This window comes from Xiphophorus couchianus, chromosome 7 (genome assembly GCF_001444195.1).
Source record: "Xiphophorus couchianus chromosome 7, X_couchianus-1.0, whole genome shotgun sequence".
NCBI lineage: Eukaryota > Metazoa > Chordata > Actinopteri > Cyprinodontiformes > Poeciliidae > Xiphophorus > Xiphophorus couchianus.
In genome coordinates this window covers 3,463,867-3,483,712 of record NC_040234.1, presented here as the reverse complement: position 1 = coordinate 3,483,712, position 19,846 = coordinate 3,463,867, and the positions used below count along the sequence as shown (strand labels likewise).

The window sequence follows — 19,846 nt, the reverse complement described above, 5'->3', positions numbered from 1 at the left end:
ATTTAGAGCAGGAGTGGGCAATCCTGGTCCGCTAGGGCCGGTGTCCTGCAACTCTTGGATGTCTCCCTGTTCCAACACACTTGAATCCAACAGCTGAATCACCTCCTAAGTGCAGTCAAGTTCTCCAGAGTCCTGCTAATGACCTCATTATTCGACTCAGGTGTGTTGAAGTAGAGATACATCTAAAAGTTGCAGGAGACCGGCCCTCGAGGCCTGGAGTTGCCCACCCCTGATTTAGAGTCATTAGACATTCTATGAATCTCAGCTCTGTTGTTTTTCACAATGTGGGAAATACATAGCGCTGTGACTGCCTTCCTCTCTGTCTAAACAGAGAGAAAGCAAATTCAGGAATAATTTCTCATCCTAGAGCCAAAAGTGGTGTCGTCCAATCAGTGATCTGTCAGGTTTTTCCACTGAGCCTTACTTCTTTTGTTTTGTTAAAGTCGTTGTGTGTTCTGAATATGCATAGTTGTGTTCAGTGATTTGTTGATGTAGCTTGGGGTCACCGTACAACTCTATAGCCTGGAGGTTGTTATTGGAGTAAATATTTTTCAGCAAGTAATTTTTTTCCAATAAAACTACAAATGCCCTAAATGAGTCATCTTTGGCATATCAACTAGTCCTCTAATTGCAAGATGACAGCTCAGTTGTCCGTTTCGTTGATTCTGTCTGGACTGTAGAATGTTGAACGACAGTTTTTTTCTATTTCTTCCTCTAGGTGCATACAGCCTGTATGGACCTGTACCCTCGCAAGTGTCCTCTTGGTCAATGCAAAGTCTCCATCATTCCCCCCACGGCGCTCAACAGCATCGATTCAGATGGTAGGCAATGACTGCGCACGCGGTAACCTGTACAATAACTCAATCTGAAGGGTCGGGGGTCAAAGTCTGACTCCACCTGTGAGGAACCATTCTTTCTCACAAGTGAACACTTCATTTGAACTGCTGATCTCTTTTCTTTGACCTCTGACCTGCTGTGGGAGTGATGTGGTGTGAGAGCAGAATTCGACTTGATTCGATAAACCCATCCACGACCTCTAAGGTCATTATTTGTCAATCTAAGAACAGGCTGGCTGTCATCATTTAATCGGTTATTTTTAATGAGCTTCCTGTTTGTGGTAAGAGACTTCTTGTGTCTTTCTTTAAGCGATGGCTTTCTTCTTTGTTGGTTTGGTGGTTGGAGTGGACACAACGGGAGACTGGACAGTTCTGAAATAGATTTGAAAATGAGAGCATTACACTCACAAACAATAGGATACAAGAACTACTGAATACGAATGAACACTGCAATCTTTAGATTTTTATTTGACCATGTGCCATTTTCCTTCCCTTTATAATCACGTTCTATTGTGTGCGTGTGTGTGGGCGTGTGGGTGTGTGTGTGTGTTCCTGTATGTAAAATCCAAGTAAAGTTAGGGGTGGGAAGGCAGCCTCTCTGTTTCCCTGACCCTGAGGTGGCTGGACAGCCTGCCAGATCTCACTGTGAATCCATTCTAGTTCAGCACCTGCGAGACGAACCCTGATAAGCACGCTGGATTAGATTACTGCCGCCGAAGCAATCACACACGGACCGCTGCGTCTGAAAAGCTGCCATCTTCTATGTGGCACCTGAATAATAGAAAAGTGGTGGGATTGAGCATCCAGATGAAAAGAGAAGGACAAGGTAACGGCAGAGGTGAAACTACGACGACAATGCGCTCATCTCTCTGTCCTCACGTGCCGAGGATCCCCGCTGCTTTACACGAAGAAGAAGAGCGAAGGGACCGCTCGGGTTTCAGTGTTGCCAGATTGTGCGGGTTTCCGCCCAGTTGGGCTGTGTTTGGACAGCTGTGGGCGGGTTGTTAATAGTTGGGCTGCCTTTCACAACATTATGGCAAGTTTTTAGAAAAGTTTCAGAGGAAAGCTCTTTCGAAGTACTTGTCATTATATTCACTGCAAAAAACACCAAACCTTACTAAGTATTTTGGTCTGGTTCCTAGTGCAAACATCTTAATATCTTTAAAATAAAACTAACTTACTTTTTCATCAGTATTAAGGAATTGACTTAAAACAAGCTTGTATATGTTTCTGAAAAATTACTTAGTTACTTAGGTTAGTTTTGTCTTATTTCAAGTGTGCTAAGATATTTGCCCTAGAAACCAGACCAGTACTTTGTAGGATTTTGTGTTTTTGCAGGTTTTCTGCAGAAAAGCACAAGACCTTTCATAAAATGCCATGTTATTGCACTTATCTGAAATCTCTACAATGTGTCGAATGTGACATCATCAGTCATTAGTCATTTCTTCGTCATGCGTCTGTGTAGTAGCATTGTAAAACAAAAATCCCAGGGCAACATCATGATTTCAAAGGAAATATCTCTCAAGTCTCATTGCGTTCAAAGAGTCAAATCCTTTGTAGTCTCAATGGAATCTGGTTCTGTTCAGAATATAATAAAGGAAAACCAAAAATGTTGTGAATTGTCAAAATATATATAAAATTCCATTTTATTTTTTATTTCATTTTCATTTCATAGTTCATGTAACAACCAAAAGAAATGATGAATGCAGAGGAACAGAAAGAGACATAAATTTATATCTGCCCCATTTTCACATAAATGGGGCAGATGACAAGAACTCGTGTGAAAATGCCGGACGATAGTTTGTCCCAAAAGTTATTGTGATAAACAATAATATTGTTGTTTTGAGACCATTTTCAAATAATATAATGGTATTGGCACAAAAATGCAAGAACACATTCTCAGAGATCAAAAAACTTTAAATTCTAAGGAACATTTAACACTGGAAGTGGAAGACATTTTAAAATATCCAAAATAAACAAAACAACAAATAAAATTGATTATAAAGTTTCTGTCAAGAAAACTGTCCTTCAAAAAAAGAGCTGGTTGAGAGCAAAGCACCAGACTGAAGACTTTTGTCATCTAGTTTTTGGTGGAAAAGAGAGAAATGATTGAGAAATGATTGAGCATGCGATTAATTGATTTATTTCTTATTGCAACAAACCCACTTTTAGGAACAAATTGCAAATACACAAAAAACAAACAAAACATGCAATGCAAATGCAGAAAGAGATTCAGTTTTCAGCGATAGTTTTTGTTTTTTGCTGTCAGGATCCTTTCATAAACCGACACCTTTAATCGAATCGTCTCAGTCCTGAATGTACATTTTTTTTAAAAATTTACTTCCTTTTAAGTTGTGTTTGCTTTCTCTCTTTACAAATCTGTTTTAGATATTGTTTGGAATATTATTGGGACTATATCAGCATAGATTTCATTAGAGGTTGAGACACGCTGTTTTTTTGGAGTCCGGTTGGGTTTTACGTTGTTTTTGGGCTGGAAACTGTCAGTGGGATCTGGCAACCCTGTTGGTATTATCTGGCTGAGGGAGTGTGGTGTGTGTGTGCGTGTGTTGTTTGGGGACGGGAGGGGGGGACACGAGCTGCAGCACGTGCCGGAGCGCCGTGGCTCCCTGTCTCCACTTCCTCTCTCTCCCCTACCACTCACCCTCTTCTTCCTCCATTCCTTAGCAACAGCACGATAGAGAAAGTGAGGCAGAAAGAAGGGGGGAAATCAAAACGGAGCGCAGATGAAGACACTAAAGAGCAAAAACAGAGGGAGGGTTTGAGGGGAGCTATAGTACGCACAGAGCTGTCGTCGCCAAGGTTTTCTTTAAGGATCAGGGCGTCTTGCTGCTTTGCCTCGCACAGATCGGCATATAGCACGTGTTTTTACCGCATGTCACCGTCACACGCGGTTTCGATGAACGATGGAGAGCAGGGTCGGATCCATGTGATAGACTCTACCTGCACCACTTTGCTCCCTCGTATTTATCACCCTTTCAAACAACACTTCATCAGCCGGAAAGTCAGTTTATACAAAAGCGTCGGTAGGTGATTAAATAGAAAGGCTTTCTAAACTTCATGATGCACAAAGGGAACCAGATTGAGACGCTTTAAATAGGCCGTCATAAAGAAACCCTCGTCAAACTGCACTGTTGTTTTCTTGTGGTCTTGTTGCTGAACTGCTGACAGTATAAGGGGGAGCGGGTGGGAATGTTCAAACTGAAACGGTGGATTTTCTGCAGGCTTCTGGAAGGCCACCTGTCCCCCGTCGTGTGCCAGTCCCCTCCTGGTCTTCGTCAACTCTAAAAGCGGAGACAACCAGGGGGTGAAGTTCCTGCGACGCTTCAAGCAACTTCTCAACCCGGCCCAAGTCTTCGACCTGGTCAACGGGGGTCCGCACCTCGGGTGAGGAGATGAACCCGACACTATATGGGTTTTGGGGTTTTTTTTGTTAAGTGCCTTCAGATGACATTAGTTGTAAATTGACGCTATGCAAATAAAGTTGAATTGACCTGAACTGGTTTTGTTTCTCTGTCAGCCTGCGTCTGTTCCAGAAGTTTGACAACTTTCGGATCCTGGTGTGTGGCGGGGACGGCAGCGTGGGATGGGTCCTGTCAGAGATAGACAAACTCAACCTCCACAAGCAGGTAATCCACAGGACAGGAATGTGTGGCTGATGTGTTTGAACTTAAGTCTTGTCTTAACACCCTCGAAGTTTCTCATATTATAATCACATATTTCAATATATCCAATCAAGGTTTTTATGTCTTCAATCGCACACAAAAGTGAAGTTTAATGAAAATATGTTGTTTTACTTTTCAAAAGCAGACATTTGGAAAGTGTTGTGTGCTTTAAAACTGCAGAAAGTGACTTCTATAAAATGTTTTTTATATATTTGTTAATATTGTCACTATGCTGTTGTGACGGCATAAGAATTAGAAACAAATCGAGCTTCTCCACCCCCTTCCTGAGACACCCATCAAAAACAACCAACCAGAGCCTGAAGGCGGGACTTAGAGCTGTTAATCATCCTCCTGTATGTGCTGTTCAATGTGCTAATTGAGGCACCATTTCTCCGCTGCCATTGGTGGCTATGCTAACTAGCATTAACATTTATTGCAGGCTACATAGTGGTGCACCAGCTGTAGCAGCAGAGAGCAAAGGAGGAGGGTGTGAGCAGTGTACACTAGGGTGATTGAAAGTGCTAAGAACCACCTTCTGGCTCTGATTGGTTGTTTTTGACCGGGAGTTTGGAATTTCTGTAGATCAATACAGTAGCACTGGAAGGAGGTGGAGGAGATTGATTACACACAGATTCATCTGTCTCATAACATAATGTCACGTCATGATGACAGTCTTAACAAATATGCAAAATACAAGATTTATTTCAAAAGTTACATATTGCAGCTTTAAGTAGAAAACAGGAAGGCTGAATGGAGCAAAGCAACCTCGCTCTGTTTCCTTCCTCTGACCTGTAACCATGTTGGATTTTTGGGAACCTCATTCTGTGGACTCCCAGCAGATGGCTTGTCTTTCCTGCTGGCCAACTTCCATAAAGCACAGTCATGTAACCGGAGCATGCATGACCAAACGCACCCCAGCAATGTCACCGCGCTGCCCAGTAAACCCCTGTGCCTGCTGCCTTTCAGTGCCAGCTGGGGGTGTTGCCCCTCGGCACCGGCAACGATCTGGCCCGAGTGCTGGGCTGGGGCCCTTCGTGTGACGACGACACCCAGCTGCCCCAGATCCTGGAGAAGCTGGAGCGGGCCAGCACCAAGATGTTGGACCGCTGGAGCATCATGACCTACGAGATTAAGATTCCACCGAAACACAGCTGCCCCACCACGCCGGAGGGAGCCGACGACTGCCAGGTAGACGGAACGGCCGACACGCACACAGCAGGCCCTTCAGACAGACTGGAGAGCGCCTGACTTTTTTTCTTTTTTTTAATCCTGCTTCACTTCAGCTGAGGTTCAGAACAGGAAGAAGAAGAATAATAAGGATGATCCCTCCGCAACAAACTGACACCATTCATCCGTTTCTTTCTTTATGCAGTTTCACATTTCAGCGTATGAACACTCAGTGACCACTCACCTCACAAAGATCCTCAGCTCAGATCAACACTCTGTGGTCATCTCTTCTGCCAAGTAAGTTTTCCACTGTAAGAACTCAGTCTGTGAACCAGCTCACAGGAGCTTTTAATTGGACTAAATGTCAACAGAAAATACAATTTAAGAGCTGCTGCAGCATCAGTAAAACCAGGTCTGGAAAGCAAGTTATGGGGAGCACAAGTTTATTTTATCACTGGAAAAACAGTAAATTTTATCAAGTATTTCTGTCTAGCTTTTAGTGCAAATGTCCTAGTACACTTGAAATGAGACAAAACGTACTTTCAAGTAACTTTTAAGCAAGATATAGGAGCTTGATTTAAGAATATAATTCCTTAATACTGGCGAATAAGTAGTAGGTTCACTGACAGATTATTCCTCTGAAGAATAATCTGCCAGTTGAACTGGTACTTTTTCAGTATTAAAGAATTATTGTTTTAAATCACTGCGACAGACTGGAAACCTGTCCAGGGTGAACCCTGCCTCTGGCCCGGAACGTTAACTGGAGATAGACACCAGCACCCCTCAGGACCTCACTAGGGACAAGGGTGTTAGAAAATGGATGGATGGATGTTTTAAATCCATCTCCTATATCATTCTGAAACGTTACTTGTAAGTTTGTCTTATTTCAAGTATACTAAGACACTTGGTAAGATTTGCAGTGAAGAAAAATCCAACACAGGCTTATTTAAGCCCATTGAGACAATTGGAACTTTGAAATCTGACTGAAAATACTTGGTAAGACTTTGTGGTTTTGCAATGTATTAGACCAAATACAGTAGATTCGATTCTGATTGGGACATCTCTGGCGTTATTGCAGCTTCTGTATCTGAAAACAGCAAAGGAATGAAGATACATTTTTATTTGTGTTCCTCAGGATTCTGTGCGAAACTGTGAAGGATTTTATTGCCAAAGTGGGGAAAGCATATGAAAAAAGCACAGAGAATGTTGAGGAGTGCGACTCGATGTCTCTCAAAGTAAGTCAAAAAAAAAAAAAAAGAATCACCATTTTCCTTTTTTATTTTCTTTAACTAGTCTTTTTTTTCTTACTGCCTCTCTAACTGCCTGCCTCCCCCCTCCCATCAGTGTGCCATCCTGAACGAGAAGCTGGACTCCCTCCTGCAGACGCTGAACGCGGAATGCCAGTCCCTGCCGCAGCTCCCCCACTGCACCCCTCCGATCGTGGAAGAAGAACAAGAGGAGGAGGAGGAGGAGGAAGAGGAGGAGGAGGAGGAAGCCAGTGAGGAGAGCCTGACGGAGCTCAAGGGGAAACTGGAAGAGGAGGAGACGGAGAAGGGGCGGGGGGGCAGCGGTCCCCCTCAGCAGCTGTTTAAAAGCCGGGAGCAGCTGATGCTCAGGGCCAACAGTCTGAAGAAAGCCGTCCGGCAGATCATAGACCAGGCTGTGAGAGGTGCACTTACTTTTTGACTCCTGAAGGAACCATGTTCAGCTCGCCTGATGATTAAGGATTCTGCGTGTTTGAAGTATTGTTTTATTATTGGAGGCTTATAAGAAAACACGAGCACTCGCAGCTTGCCCTGTCACCATCAACAGTTTTGTCGGATGATAAATTGTCCGAGCTGATATTGAGATAAACGATGATGTTGTTGTTTCTGAGATCATTTCCAAGTAATAAACTGATAGTGGGACGTTAATGCGAGTCCGCTCTCTCAAGGACCAATAAACTTGTAATTTTGTTCACTCTAGACCTGGACAACATTTTAAATATGCTAAATAAAGCGACAAACAAGAACAAGAAATAAAATGAAAATAAAAAACACTTCGGTTTTCATTGTTCACTCTAAAAGCGTGTGTTGGTGAATAAAATCCACATTCAATCAATTTAATTAAATATTCAAAAACCCAAAATGTGAACAATCGATAATCAATTAATCAAATCGATGCCAGGACTGTCCTTGCCTCATGATAAACCGCAAACGAGACTTCTTCCTTTTTTCCCCCCCCAGCCAGTAAAAGAGGTGCGAATACTTTCTCTCTGCAGTGGTGGACGAGCAGAACGCCCACACGGACGACACGGAGCTCCCGTCGCCGCTGGAGTTCAGGAAGGACAGTGAGGACGAGAACAGGGACAGCGAGAAGGACGAGGACACCAAGGAACTGGAGGCGGTGTCGTGTGAGTGTTTACTCCTTCACTCCGGTCTCTGACCTGCCAGACGTCCAGGTTTCACTCCGCTTGCAAACCTTTCACTGACCAATTCTGCGTAGATTTCCAGAAAAAAAAAAAAAACTTCACTTGTTGCTGAAAGGGAATTTAAATGTCGCCACCTTGTGCTTATTCCACTCATCGCAGCTTAGGGATCAGAGGCCTCATGGAAAAATGTTCTTGCTGACGCAAATCATGTTTCCTGTCATAAATAAACTCAGGGATTAGTGCTAAAAGTGAGCGCAGAGGAGCTTCCCTCCTGTGGTATTCCACCTCCTGCTTCAGGCTGAGCTGTTCATCTTCACATCTGCAGTTTTCCACAACAGCCTGTTGACACGGAGAAGTTCTCCGGTGATAAATGAGCGTACCTGACGGCAGGGTAGAGCTGCTGTTTGAAGCTGTCCCCCAAGTCCAGACAGGTTACCATGGAGACACACCCCCCTGGACCGACCACAGGACGTTTCAACCTCTGCTGGGCAGAACGCCTTCCTGTTTATCCGAGTTCTGCTTCCTTTCTTCCTCACTTTTTATTACAGTTAGTCGACATACTGTAGCACTCAAATGCTCAGCTTTGTGTTGCCACCTTTCCTTTCACTGCATGTTAACTTTTCTGACTTGGAAGCACAGGAATCTGAAAACAAGAAGTTGGTTTTAGGTGTTTAAGTTAGATAAATGATCCCTTTCTGCATTTATATCTTATTTCTTACCTATCGTCTATGGGTGTGTGATATGGGCTTTGAATTTTAGCATAATATTCTATAGTACTACTGCAATAACAATTAAAATTATGATAAAAATCTAATTTATTATTTATTTTTTAGGTTAAATGCATGGCACACAAACATAAAAGCATCACAAACATAAATGCCAGTCTTAAATAAACATTCCTATTTGAAACGGGCTTAAACAGGCACCGCATGCGTAAAGAAGTGTGATTATTGCATAGACACTTCAGGTAATCATCTTTTCAAATTTACTGGTATTTATTGATGTTCTCATGGGAAAAAAAACATGAGAAAACTGTAAATGTAAAATGTTAGGTAGCTTTTTTTAAAAATTAGCAGAAATTTATCATGACAACTATAAATCAAAATTCTTATCATGACAAGAAATTAAAAATAAAGAAAAGGAGTATTTAGAGTTAACAATGGCGGTGCACCGATTGCAGATTTATGACCCATCACTTTTTTTGACTCAAAAGTCTCTAAGTTAGTCAAGTAGGATGAAGAAAAATTGGGTGCTATTTATCAGTGCACGCCTAGTCAAAAATATTTCACAAAGTAACAAATTGTGCTCGATGTAAGCAGTTTTATAAAAACGATCAAGCTGAACTCATTTTTGCTGGGTTAGAAAACATCCAGTTCGAGCTGAAGAAAACAACACTAACCTTCAGAGAAAAAACGCCACCAAAACCAGCTTCAGTTTACATTTCTTTGTGATACATCACAGTTGAAATCTTATAAGTTGCTTATTTGTGGAGCATGTTCTTCAGTCCACAGACGTCCTATTTCTGCCATCAAAGACATGAGAGAGAAGGATCGGTTCAGTTTAGCGATAAGCTTTTAGGAGCAAAGCAGATGCTCACACAGTCACAGTGAGAACAGTCATAGAGGTGTAAATTGATCTTGTCCTAGAAGTATCTGCTATGAAGTAGGTCACTGTCAGCTGAAATGTATAATCTATTTTTAGACTAATCGTTCTCATCTTAGTAAAAGTAGACATTATGGTTAGTTGTTTAGTTTTGTACGAATTAGCATGTATTTGGAGGGTTTGTTTATTCGGTTGTCTCCTGCTTGCTGACGGCTGCTGAATTAACTGCTATCACAGCCCCTGGCGGAGTTACGTTTTCAGTATTAGATGAAAAAGGTTATATTTTACATGGCGTGTCGTTTTGAACCCTAGGAACCATTCAGTTCTGTCGAGAAAAGACTGAAGCGTTTCCTGTGTGCTTCTGTGTGTGTTCAGCTGCTAGGAGTCCCTATTCCCCGACAGAGAGCAGAGTGAGCCGCAGCACCCAGTCTTACGGCCCCTTCACCATCACACCTTTCACCACCAGCAAGGAGAACCTCCCCGTGCTCAACACACGAATCATCTGCCCTGGTAAACACACATCTCAACCCGTTGCACCAAAAAGTCCCCACTCCGTCAGAAGCCACAACCCGGTGCTGTTTCCTGACGGATGCTTTGTGTTTGTGTGCAGGGCTGCGAGCCGGGCTGGCCGCCTCCATCGCCGGAAGCTCCATCATTAGCAAGATGCTGCTGGCTAACATCGACCCGTTCGGCGCGACGCCCTTCATCGACCCCGACCTCGACTCGCTGTGAGAGCTGCACTACCTTCACTTCTCTTTGTCGTTCATACGTCTGTGTTCTCTCTGGTTGCTCTCTGAAGTCGCGTTTCCATGACAAATGTGCGCAAATCTTTGTCTATATTCCGCTAATGTCCAAAATTGCGGGTTTTCATTAAATAAGAAATACAATTTAAATCACACGTGGATAAGCTTGTTCACGTGATAAGACATTAAACATTGTGACAGAGAAATGATTCGATATAATCATTATTTATCCATGGTGCTAGCGTCCATCATCTATCAGCAAATCTGCGTTTTATTCTGCGTTACAAGCCCCACGTACTTGGGAGTGGCGCTTTAGGAAGTTGTTGTCGGCCATTTTACAGAAGAACTATGGATTCAATATGTTAGAATGACAAAACCTTTTATGAGCTGTGATGCTGTGAGAGCTCTAATTGAGCCAGAAGCAACAAATCATCATCTTCTTACCACTTCCTGTCATCTCCTTCGTTGTTTCTGCCAGTAGCAACATCCATCTGTTCATCACATGACCCTTGTGATGTGAAAAAAGTGTTTTGTGAAATACATCTATTTCGATATAACTGAAAAACCATCTCATGCTAGAGCAAAAAAACCTTTTACCGAAAACATCAGTTTTCCCCAAAATTGCTGTTTCCATTAAGCAAATTGATTTTCATAACTTGTTTAATTTTATGGCTAAAGGAAATGTAGCTAGTGTCCGTCTTGCTTACAGATGTTTGTTTTTTTTGTCTCCGTTTGCGGCAGAGAGGGCTACATGGAGAAGTGTGTCATGAACAACTACTTTGGCATTGGCCTGGACGCCAAGATCTCTCTGGAGTTCAACAACAAGAGAGAGGAGCATCCAGAGAAATGCAGGTGAGACCCCAGGCTGGGCGATACATCGATTTTATCGATTAATCAAAGTTTTGGGCTTTGAAGATTTTATTCATGGAAAATCGGGATTTTTTTCAAACAATGCCCTGTTTGACGTTTGATAGCTGAGAGTGATGTCAGCATGCCCAAGGCTGCCATCTTGTTTTACAAGTGTTTTTTTTTTACAGCTTCTGTTTATTTGGACTTTGAACTCAGCTCAATTCTATGACAAAATATAAGAGTGAGGCCACAAATGTTTATTTTTATTTTCATGAAGTTACAAGAATACAGTGACAGTGAGATAATAAAGTTATATGACAATGAAATCAAAATAGTACGAGAATAGAATCTTAATATTACCGGAACAAAGTTGTAATATTTGGACAGTGAAAAATTCCAATATGAAAAACAACATATACAAAAAGAGTATCCACACTTTTTTCTCGTTCTTCTGCTAAAATTTAATCTTTCTTCTGCTAATATTATGACTAGGTTCTCGTAATAAAAGCCACTTTTTAAAAATATTTTCTGTCATTTGTAATTTCGTTTTTTAGCTAGCCCTGTGGTCTGTAATTTCTGCGCTTCCTTTTCCTGACAGACTAATAAATTAAATATAAATGTTTTTCCTTGGCCTTATCAATAAAGCAACTAATGCACCATCTACACCTTCCCAATCCAGGAGTCGTACGAAGAACATGATGTGGTATGGTGTTCTGGGCACCAAAGAGCTGCTGCAAAGAACCTACAAGAACCTGGAGCAAAAAGTGCAGCTGGAGGTGAGGACCCGATGGTGTTGTAATAGGCTTCAAAATGATTACTGAAAGTGTTTGATGGACGTTGAACCCTAGCATTAGCTATCATCTGCTTGCCGCGTGTCTTGGCGTGTTGCAGATCAGGCTGCCGTCGCTTGGACTCACTCCAAGTGTTCAGCGTACCGTACATGGTGGCTTTATCAGTGCAAACGAAGCATCTGCACGCCACACAATAAGATTAAGTCATTTTATTTTGATGTAATTCCTGCAACATTTGAGTATCACTTGGGCAAGTCTCCTGCAGTACCCCACTAATTCGGCTGTAAATTCATACGGAGAGTTCATGGAGCGACGCTGCTGAAGCGACCTGAAGCCAAGCTTTACTTTTTGCCCTGGTGTCTTCCAGTGTGACGGTCAGTACATCCCCCTGCCCAGCCTGCAGGGAATCGCCGTGTTGAACATCCCCAGCTACGCAGGCGGAACCAACTTCTGGGGCGGCACCAAGGAGGATGATGTGAGTACATTCACAGTAAAAACCACTCTGTTTTTCCTCCTTTGCCAGCTAATGAATGCCGGCGCGGACGGACGCTGGTTTGACATGACCCTGACGTCCTGCAGGCCGGACTGCTACGTGGGCTTGTTTGTTAAATGCTCAAAGAACAATGGCTGCCCAAGGATTAAAGTGTCAGCTTTTGCAAACATCCCCGAGGGAGACACACTCACACACTCTGTGCTGTTATGTAAATGTGGTGCTGACGTATAAGGAGAAAAATTAATCCAAGAAAAGAACATGTTTCAAAATTGAAATAAATAATAATAATTTTTAAAAAAACTTTCAAAATGAAACTTTGAATTACTTCTCAATCCAAAAATACATTTTGAGAGTAAATCATAATGTGTATGCAAAAGATGAACCTGCATTGATGCAGTTTGTTATTTTTCCTTATTTTATTTTTTCAAATTATGTGAACGTTCCCTAGCTGAAAATGTGCAGGACAACATCGTCAAATACAAAACATGGACGATTTAGATTTGAGGATAATTGAGAATTACATTTAAAAACAAACATTTTATAATATGTGATTGACTTCACATGACTCGGATTTAAATTTTAAGACTATTCCAATGTTTTGTCTGTTTGATGATCATTCTTTTTTTTATATGAAAATGTTTTTATTTATATTCCAATCCCAGTAAATTTATTGTGTTACTTTTGAAGTGCATTTAAAAGGGTTGGCATTTATTTTAGTTGGTATTTCTAAATTTTGAATTTCACTGATATTTTTCAACTTTTCAGTTTTCTAATGGATTTTTTATTTTTTTAAATGCTGTATCATATTTCATTTTCAGATTTTAATGGTCTTGGTTTTACCTTTATGTATTTCTGCCTGTTCATGTTAGTCAATCACAATATATTGTTTCTGGCAACAAATAGGCTAGCATTAGCATTGCAGCACAGCTAGCTGCCAACGTCAGAAAATTAACTCCAGGAGTCAAGCAGAGAAGAACTGCTTTGGTAAATTTAAGTTTTACGGTCATTTAGTAAACCCAGGATGGTTTTTAGTTTTTGTGTTTCCAAGGATGTTATTTAAAAACTTCCAGTTATGACCTATCAGTATAACACTTTGTAAGTAAACTGATTTACCTACCAACAGTAGGTACTTTATGTACTTTACTTATGTAAAGTACATTAATGATCCATCTAAGGTGCCTGAATAAAAATGCACACCTGCAGTTGCAGCCATCTTGAAAAACCAAAGTACTTCATCTCTGCAGATTGATTTAGTATTTTTGCTGAGAAACATCTTCAAATGCAGCAGAGGCTTGCAGACACATCTCTCACATTGTACTGTGATGCTGTGCAGATCTTCTGCGCTCCGTCGTTTGATGATAAGATCCTGGAGGTGGTGGCCGTGTTCGGGAGCATGCAGATGGCCGTGTCCAGAGTCATCAAGCTGCAACATCATCGCATAGCCCAGGTGAGCAGCAACACGGACAACAGCGAGAACGACAGTGAGCGTCCTCCCATTTAACCCGCATCTCTGTCTGAATCAGTGTCGAACGGTGAAGATCACCATCCTGGGAGACGAGGGCGTTCCCATCCAGGTGGACGGCGAGGCCTGGATCCAGCCGCCCGGAGTTATCAAGATCCAGCACAAGAACAGAGCGCAGATGCTCACCAGAGACCGGGTGAGGGAGAGATGCTGGGTGATGTGCAGGCGATGGAGACAGGAGATGTGGAAGAGATATGGGCAGGATGACATGGCTTAAAAATAAAATCTCCTGGTTTGTTTTCATACCTGATTCAATTTTCGATTTTAATCTTTTTTTTTTTTTTGTCATTTATTTTCTCAACAAGAAATTAAAAGTGTCAGAAAATACGTTTAAAAAGTGGATTTTTATACTGCAAAACACTGAATTTTACTAAGTATTTTTTGTCTAGTTTCTAGGCCAAATATCTTATCACACTTGAAATAAGACAAAACTAACGCACAAATAACTTTTCAGCAAGATATAGGAGCTTGTTTTAACTGAATAATTCCTTGATATTGATGAATAGTACTTGTTCCACTGGCACATTTTTTTCATGTTATTATGTAAGTGAAATAATCTGCCAGTGGAACTAGTACTTTTCATCAACATTAAAGAATTATTGACTTAAAACAATCTCCTATTTCTTGCTGAAAAATTACTAATGAATTAGTTTTATCTTATTTCAAGCATACTAAGATATCTACACTAGAAACTACAAAAATACTTGGTAAAAGTTTAGGTATTTGCAGTGCTTCAATAATCCATTCTGTATGACAGAGTAATTATGAGAATATAGTCATAATCTTAGCACAATAAATATGCAATTTTACCAGAACATATAAAAAGTAGGAGCAAAATCTTTTTTTAAATTTAATGTTATTTTTTGTGTTGGAGTTCTCATAGTATTACTACTTAAATGACCTATTAGAGACCTATTAAGAGTTTATTCTTGTATTATTTCAATTTTATTGTCATGACTTCATTCCAGAGGTGTGACCAAGTCACTGTGTTGCAAGTCTCAAGTAAGTCTCAAGTCTTTGTCCTCAGGTCCGAGTCAAGTCTCAAGTCAGGAACTTTTAATTTCAAGTCATTTCGAGTCGTTTTTATTTTATTTATTTTTTTTATTTGCAATTATACATAAAATTTAAATAATAGACCATTTGTTCGTTTTAAAATATGTATTTATCTCAAATGATAGAACATGTGTAGCTGAACACAAAGTATAAAAAACATTTTTAAATTGGACCACTTTATTGCCCAGTTCTGTTAAACTTGATATTCAATAAAAAAAGAGGAAAATGCTGACATTTCCACAGCACAATACAAAGAACCATAACAGCAGTTTTTTCCTCTTTTCTCTGACCTGTCAAAACAATATATTGTCAATATAATTTCCCAACGTAGATGTCTTCAAATACACCAACCATCCTTAGATGATACTAGACCCGGTTCATCATCATGATGGGACAGAGAGACTCTGTTCCCTGTGTTCAGGTCCAGAATCTGCTTTCTGTTCCGGAGCCCCGCTCACTATCCACCGGCTTCCTGAGCTAACACGGTGCACATTATTTGTGGAGGCATTTGAAGGACCGGATTTATGGTAAATAATCACCAATTTAACCCGGAGTACACATGCTAACACGAAGTTAGCTAAAGTCAGCTATCTTACAGCAAAAGAAAAGTGCCACCTACCGATCTTTGTGAAGCTTCAAATGCCGGACAAAGTTGGACGTCGTGGCATCTCCATCCGATATTCTCTTCTTGCATGTTTTACAAGTTGCAGTTCGTTTTTTAGTCGAAAGTTCATAACCTACGTAGCCAAAAGAAATTACTCGCGGAAGCATATTCCAGCGGTTATTTCGTATTTCGTTCCCTGAGCTCTGTAGCTTTGCCGCGTTTTTTTAAACGTCCAGATCCTGTTAATTTGATTGGTTGTGCTGCAGCTACGTACACATACATACATAAGGAGAGAAGAAAACCATAGTGACGGTCTGCGCATATTGATACGGAATGAGTGACATTAATTAATGACGCCACTTTATAAATAATGTGTTTTAAATTTTAAGACTTTGAGATAAAAATATCAAGTCTTTTCAAGTAAACAGCTTCAAGTCGAGTCAAGTCCCAAGTCAATGGCATGAAAGTCAAAGTCAAGTCCGAGTCTTTGAGAATTTTTTCAAGTCAAGTGTCAAGTCGTGATTTTAACGACTCGAGTCTGACTCGAGTCCAAGTCATGTGACTCGAGTCCCCACCTCTGCTTCATTCCTGTAACGTTATGAACTTAGCCTGACCCTTATATTTTGTCATGACCTGAATCCAAAGTCCAAATAGATATAAACAGTAAAAAAACAAAAAAAAAACCTTGTAAAGCAAGATGGCCACACTGGTCTTGCTGACATCACTCTGAACTATGGGAACCCAAGGAGTGCTTTGATGAAAAAAGAAAATCCAGATTTCCCAAATCTTAAATCATCAAAAACCAAAAATGTACTTAATGCTAGTATTGGTTTTATTGCAGCTCTAACTTATGCTGAATCTTTTCAAACTGTTTCCTGCAGGCATTTGAGAACACACTGAAGTCATGGGAGGACAAACTGAAGTACGACAAGCCTCCCCTGCGGCCTCACCTCTACCCGCAGCAGTCTGTGGATCTGGCCACAGAGGAGGAGAACGCCCTGATGCAGATGTGCGCCCGGGCGGCCGAAGAGCTCATCACAAGGTAGGAACACTTGATCCAGAACGTCAGGTCTGAATCCACAGCCCTGGCTCCAGTCCTGTAAGTGCTCTCTCCATGTGGCCGCAGGATATGCGAAGCTGCAAAAACCAACGGGCTTTTGGAGCAGGAGCTGGCTCATGCTGTTAATGCCGCATCTCACGCCATCAACAAAATGCACCCCAAGTTCCCAGAGGTAAGCAGCTAACACAACCAGGACAGCACATTACTACAGTCTGTTTTAAAACAGCATATTTAAAGCTGCACTATGTAACTTTTACTAAAAATAATTTTTTTTACGTATTTGTAAGAAATACGACATACAGTAGATAAATGTGACTAAATCAAGCTCCTGTGCCTTCTCCCAGTGCTAACTAGAAACAACCAATCAGAGCCTGAATGAGGGTCTTAGTGCTGTCAATCATGTCTATTTGCATGTCGTGCCCCCTCTCACCCATTCCTCCTTAATTAGCATAACCACCAATGATGGTGAATAAACAGTTTTCCTGTAATTTTGAACTGTTTCTCCACCGTTAGCATATTTAACAGCGCGTTCACAAGGTTGATTGATAGCAGTAAGACCCGCCTCCTGGCTCTGATTGGTTGATTTTGACCCGGAGGTGTGTTTCTTCAGACGGCAGTAGCAGCTCAGGGAGGAGGTGAAGGAGATCAATTATCTGTCTCATAACAAACTGTCACTGTTATAACAAATATATAAAATAACATACTGCAACTTTAAAGCTAAACTGCGCCTCTTTTTGACTCTCATGTTTCTACACTGCAAAGACACAAAATGTTACTCAGTATTTTTGTCTTGTTTCCAGTGCAAATATCTTTCTGCGTTTAAAATAAGATAAAACTAACTTACAAGTCATTTTTCAGCAAAATATAGGAGCTTGTTTTGAATCAATAATTCCTTAAGGTTGATTAAAAAAAAGTATTATTTCCACTGGCAGATTATTTAACTTGTAACAGGAAACATGTGTTGTTGCTCATGTTCAGGATGTTTAATGAACCGTTTATTGTGTGCCGTGAGCCTCACCACCGGTTGTGTTCCTTCTCCAGAGTCTGACGAGGAACACGGCCATCGAGGTGGCGAGCACCGTCAAGGCGCTCCACAACGAGACCGAGTCTCTTCTGTTGGGCCGAGTCTCTCTGGTTAGTTCTGGAATTGATTGTCTTCTATATATACTGTATATATACTGTAGATATATAATGTTTTGGTTTGACCAAAATTCCAAGTTGTATTGCTTTTTTAAAAAAAACGAAAAAAAGAGTTGACTTTTCCTGCTTCTGGCAGCAACTAGACCCGCCTGAGGAGGAACAGCTGTCCAGTGCTTTGCAGAGTCTGGATGTGGAACTGGGCAAACTGGGAGAAATCCCCTGGCTCTACCACATACTGCAGCCCAACGATGAGGAGGTAAGCAGCCTCTGCTCCCACTTCTCATAGCTGAGACAGGTCTGCTCATGTACACAGACGTAAACAAAAGACAATGTTAACAAACAGGGTAGGGAAGTAGGTGAACCCCTCGTCTAAAAAAAAAATAACCATTACAATCTGTACGCAACATGTAAATCTAAACAGAAATTGAAGTTTATTTCACTCTTTAGTTATAGATGTCAAAATAAAATTGGTAGAAACTGTTCTTATGTTGCAAAAACAGCCAAAGTCCTCTTAAAAACTGAAAATATACATCTGTAAAGGAAATAAAAAATATTATTCAGCAAAGACTAATCCTAGAGCCATTAAAAACATGTTTTAGTTTTTGTTTTTTGTAGAGATTTTTTGCTTTTATGTTTTCACTGTTAAAAATGAGCCTTTTATTGAAACTAGTTTGAGTGGAAAACAGAATCAACATCCAAAAACATGGAACTGGCCTCTTTGCCACTCTGAGCAATTACAGTTACGCATTCATGCCAGCAGGTGGCGTAGCCTAAACTAAGCATGAAATACTTAGTGTACCAAAAAAAAAGTACTAAACCTTAAAAGGTTTACTGTGTAAATCCTGTTAACACCTTCAGAGCATTTTTTCCATTATATCTTAGCTTGAGCTAGATTTGTTCACCATAAGATTTAGTCATGTTAGAAATTGTTTTTAACAGGTGATAAATACTGTATATTTGTCAACCTTTTATCCAGCTGAGGTTTCTGTAACTTTCTATCTCAGGGATCCATCTTAACCCAGTTAGTGTGAGTCTGGTCCTTAAGTCTTGGTCAGTGTCAGTCTGACACCTTGAGGCAACAGTGACACATTACAACTCGGTTCTAATGAAAACAGAACCAAATAGTAAGACTGTGAACTCTTTATAGTTGAGCTTATTTTAGCTAACGGTTATTTTAATAATTGATTGCTCTATTCATTATTCTGGCACGTAATCGATGAAAAAAATTACATATTCTGCCAATTTTTCTTTCGACCACTTACGCCTATTTTATACAATATGTATTTTAAAATGTGCAAAACAAATAAGCCAATTCCTTTTTAAGAAAGAAAATAAACATTTTATTTCTTAAAATGCAATCACAGCATTTCTTTAGTGAACACTTAACCATTTATAACAAAGAATTCATCTGACAACTGGCCTTTTTGTGTCTGTACTCAAGTTAATGATTATTCGATTATTAAATTAGTTGATCATTTCAATAGTCAATTCATCAATCGATTAATCGTTTCAGCCCCAGTATTGCTTACATTTGTGTCCAGCATTAAAAACTGGAATTCTGGAAAACTGCTGGACATCCCTAGCATTTAGTTTTTCTCTGAAAATAATGTACCTTTGCAGGTTATTTTGCTTTTAAAATGTAAAGTTTCAGCTTTGACTTTCTGATTGGTGCAAGCCACTCCCTTCATAAATCACAAGATATGTTACTGTAACAAAACAAATTAAAAAAGCTTCGTTGTCAAAATGGCCACATTTGGTTGATCATGATTGATTTTCCAAAAACAGTAAAAAGATAAGACATCAAAGTGCCATGAATACTTTTTATAGTCACTAGCTGCGTTTCCATTGACCAAATAATTGCGGCAATTGGACTTAAGAAAACAAACACGACAA

General features: G+C 40.5%; 1 protein-coding gene across 8 annotated transcripts in view; it reads left to right on the top strand.

Moving 5' to 3' along the window:
- dgkh (diacylglycerol kinase, eta) overlaps window positions 1-19,846 on the top strand; it is a 65,126-nt gene that overhangs the window by 39,690 nt on the left and 5,590 nt on the right. For all 8 annotated transcript variants that reach the window (XM_028022075.1, XM_028022072.1, XM_028022074.1 and 5 more), the window contains 19 exons: window positions 719-821; window positions 4,079-4,241; window positions 4,375-4,483; window positions 5,486-5,707; window positions 5,892-5,983; window positions 6,822-6,921; window positions 7,031-7,355; window positions 7,947-8,078; window positions 10,074-10,208; window positions 10,309-10,426; window positions 11,183-11,293; window positions 11,970-12,066; window positions 12,449-12,556; window positions 13,908-14,021; window positions 14,098-14,232; window positions 16,635-16,795; window positions 16,880-16,985; window positions 17,855-17,947; window positions 18,090-18,209. In XM_028022075.1, the coding sequence (XP_027877876.1) occupies window positions 719-821; window positions 4,079-4,241; window positions 4,375-4,483; window positions 5,486-5,707; window positions 5,892-5,983; window positions 6,822-6,921; window positions 7,031-7,355; window positions 7,947-8,078; window positions 10,074-10,208; window positions 10,309-10,426; window positions 11,183-11,293; window positions 11,970-12,066; window positions 12,449-12,556; window positions 13,908-14,021; window positions 14,098-14,232; window positions 16,635-16,795; window positions 16,880-16,985; window positions 17,855-17,947; window positions 18,090-18,209 (2,544 nt within the window). The remainder of the gene's footprint in view (window positions 1-718; window positions 822-4,078; window positions 4,242-4,374; window positions 4,484-5,485; window positions 5,708-5,891; window positions 5,984-6,821; window positions 6,922-7,030; window positions 7,356-7,946; window positions 8,079-10,073; window positions 10,209-10,308; window positions 10,427-11,182; window positions 11,294-11,969; window positions 12,067-12,448; window positions 12,557-13,907; window positions 14,022-14,097; window positions 14,233-16,634; window positions 16,796-16,879; window positions 16,986-17,854; window positions 17,948-18,089; window positions 18,210-19,846) is intronic.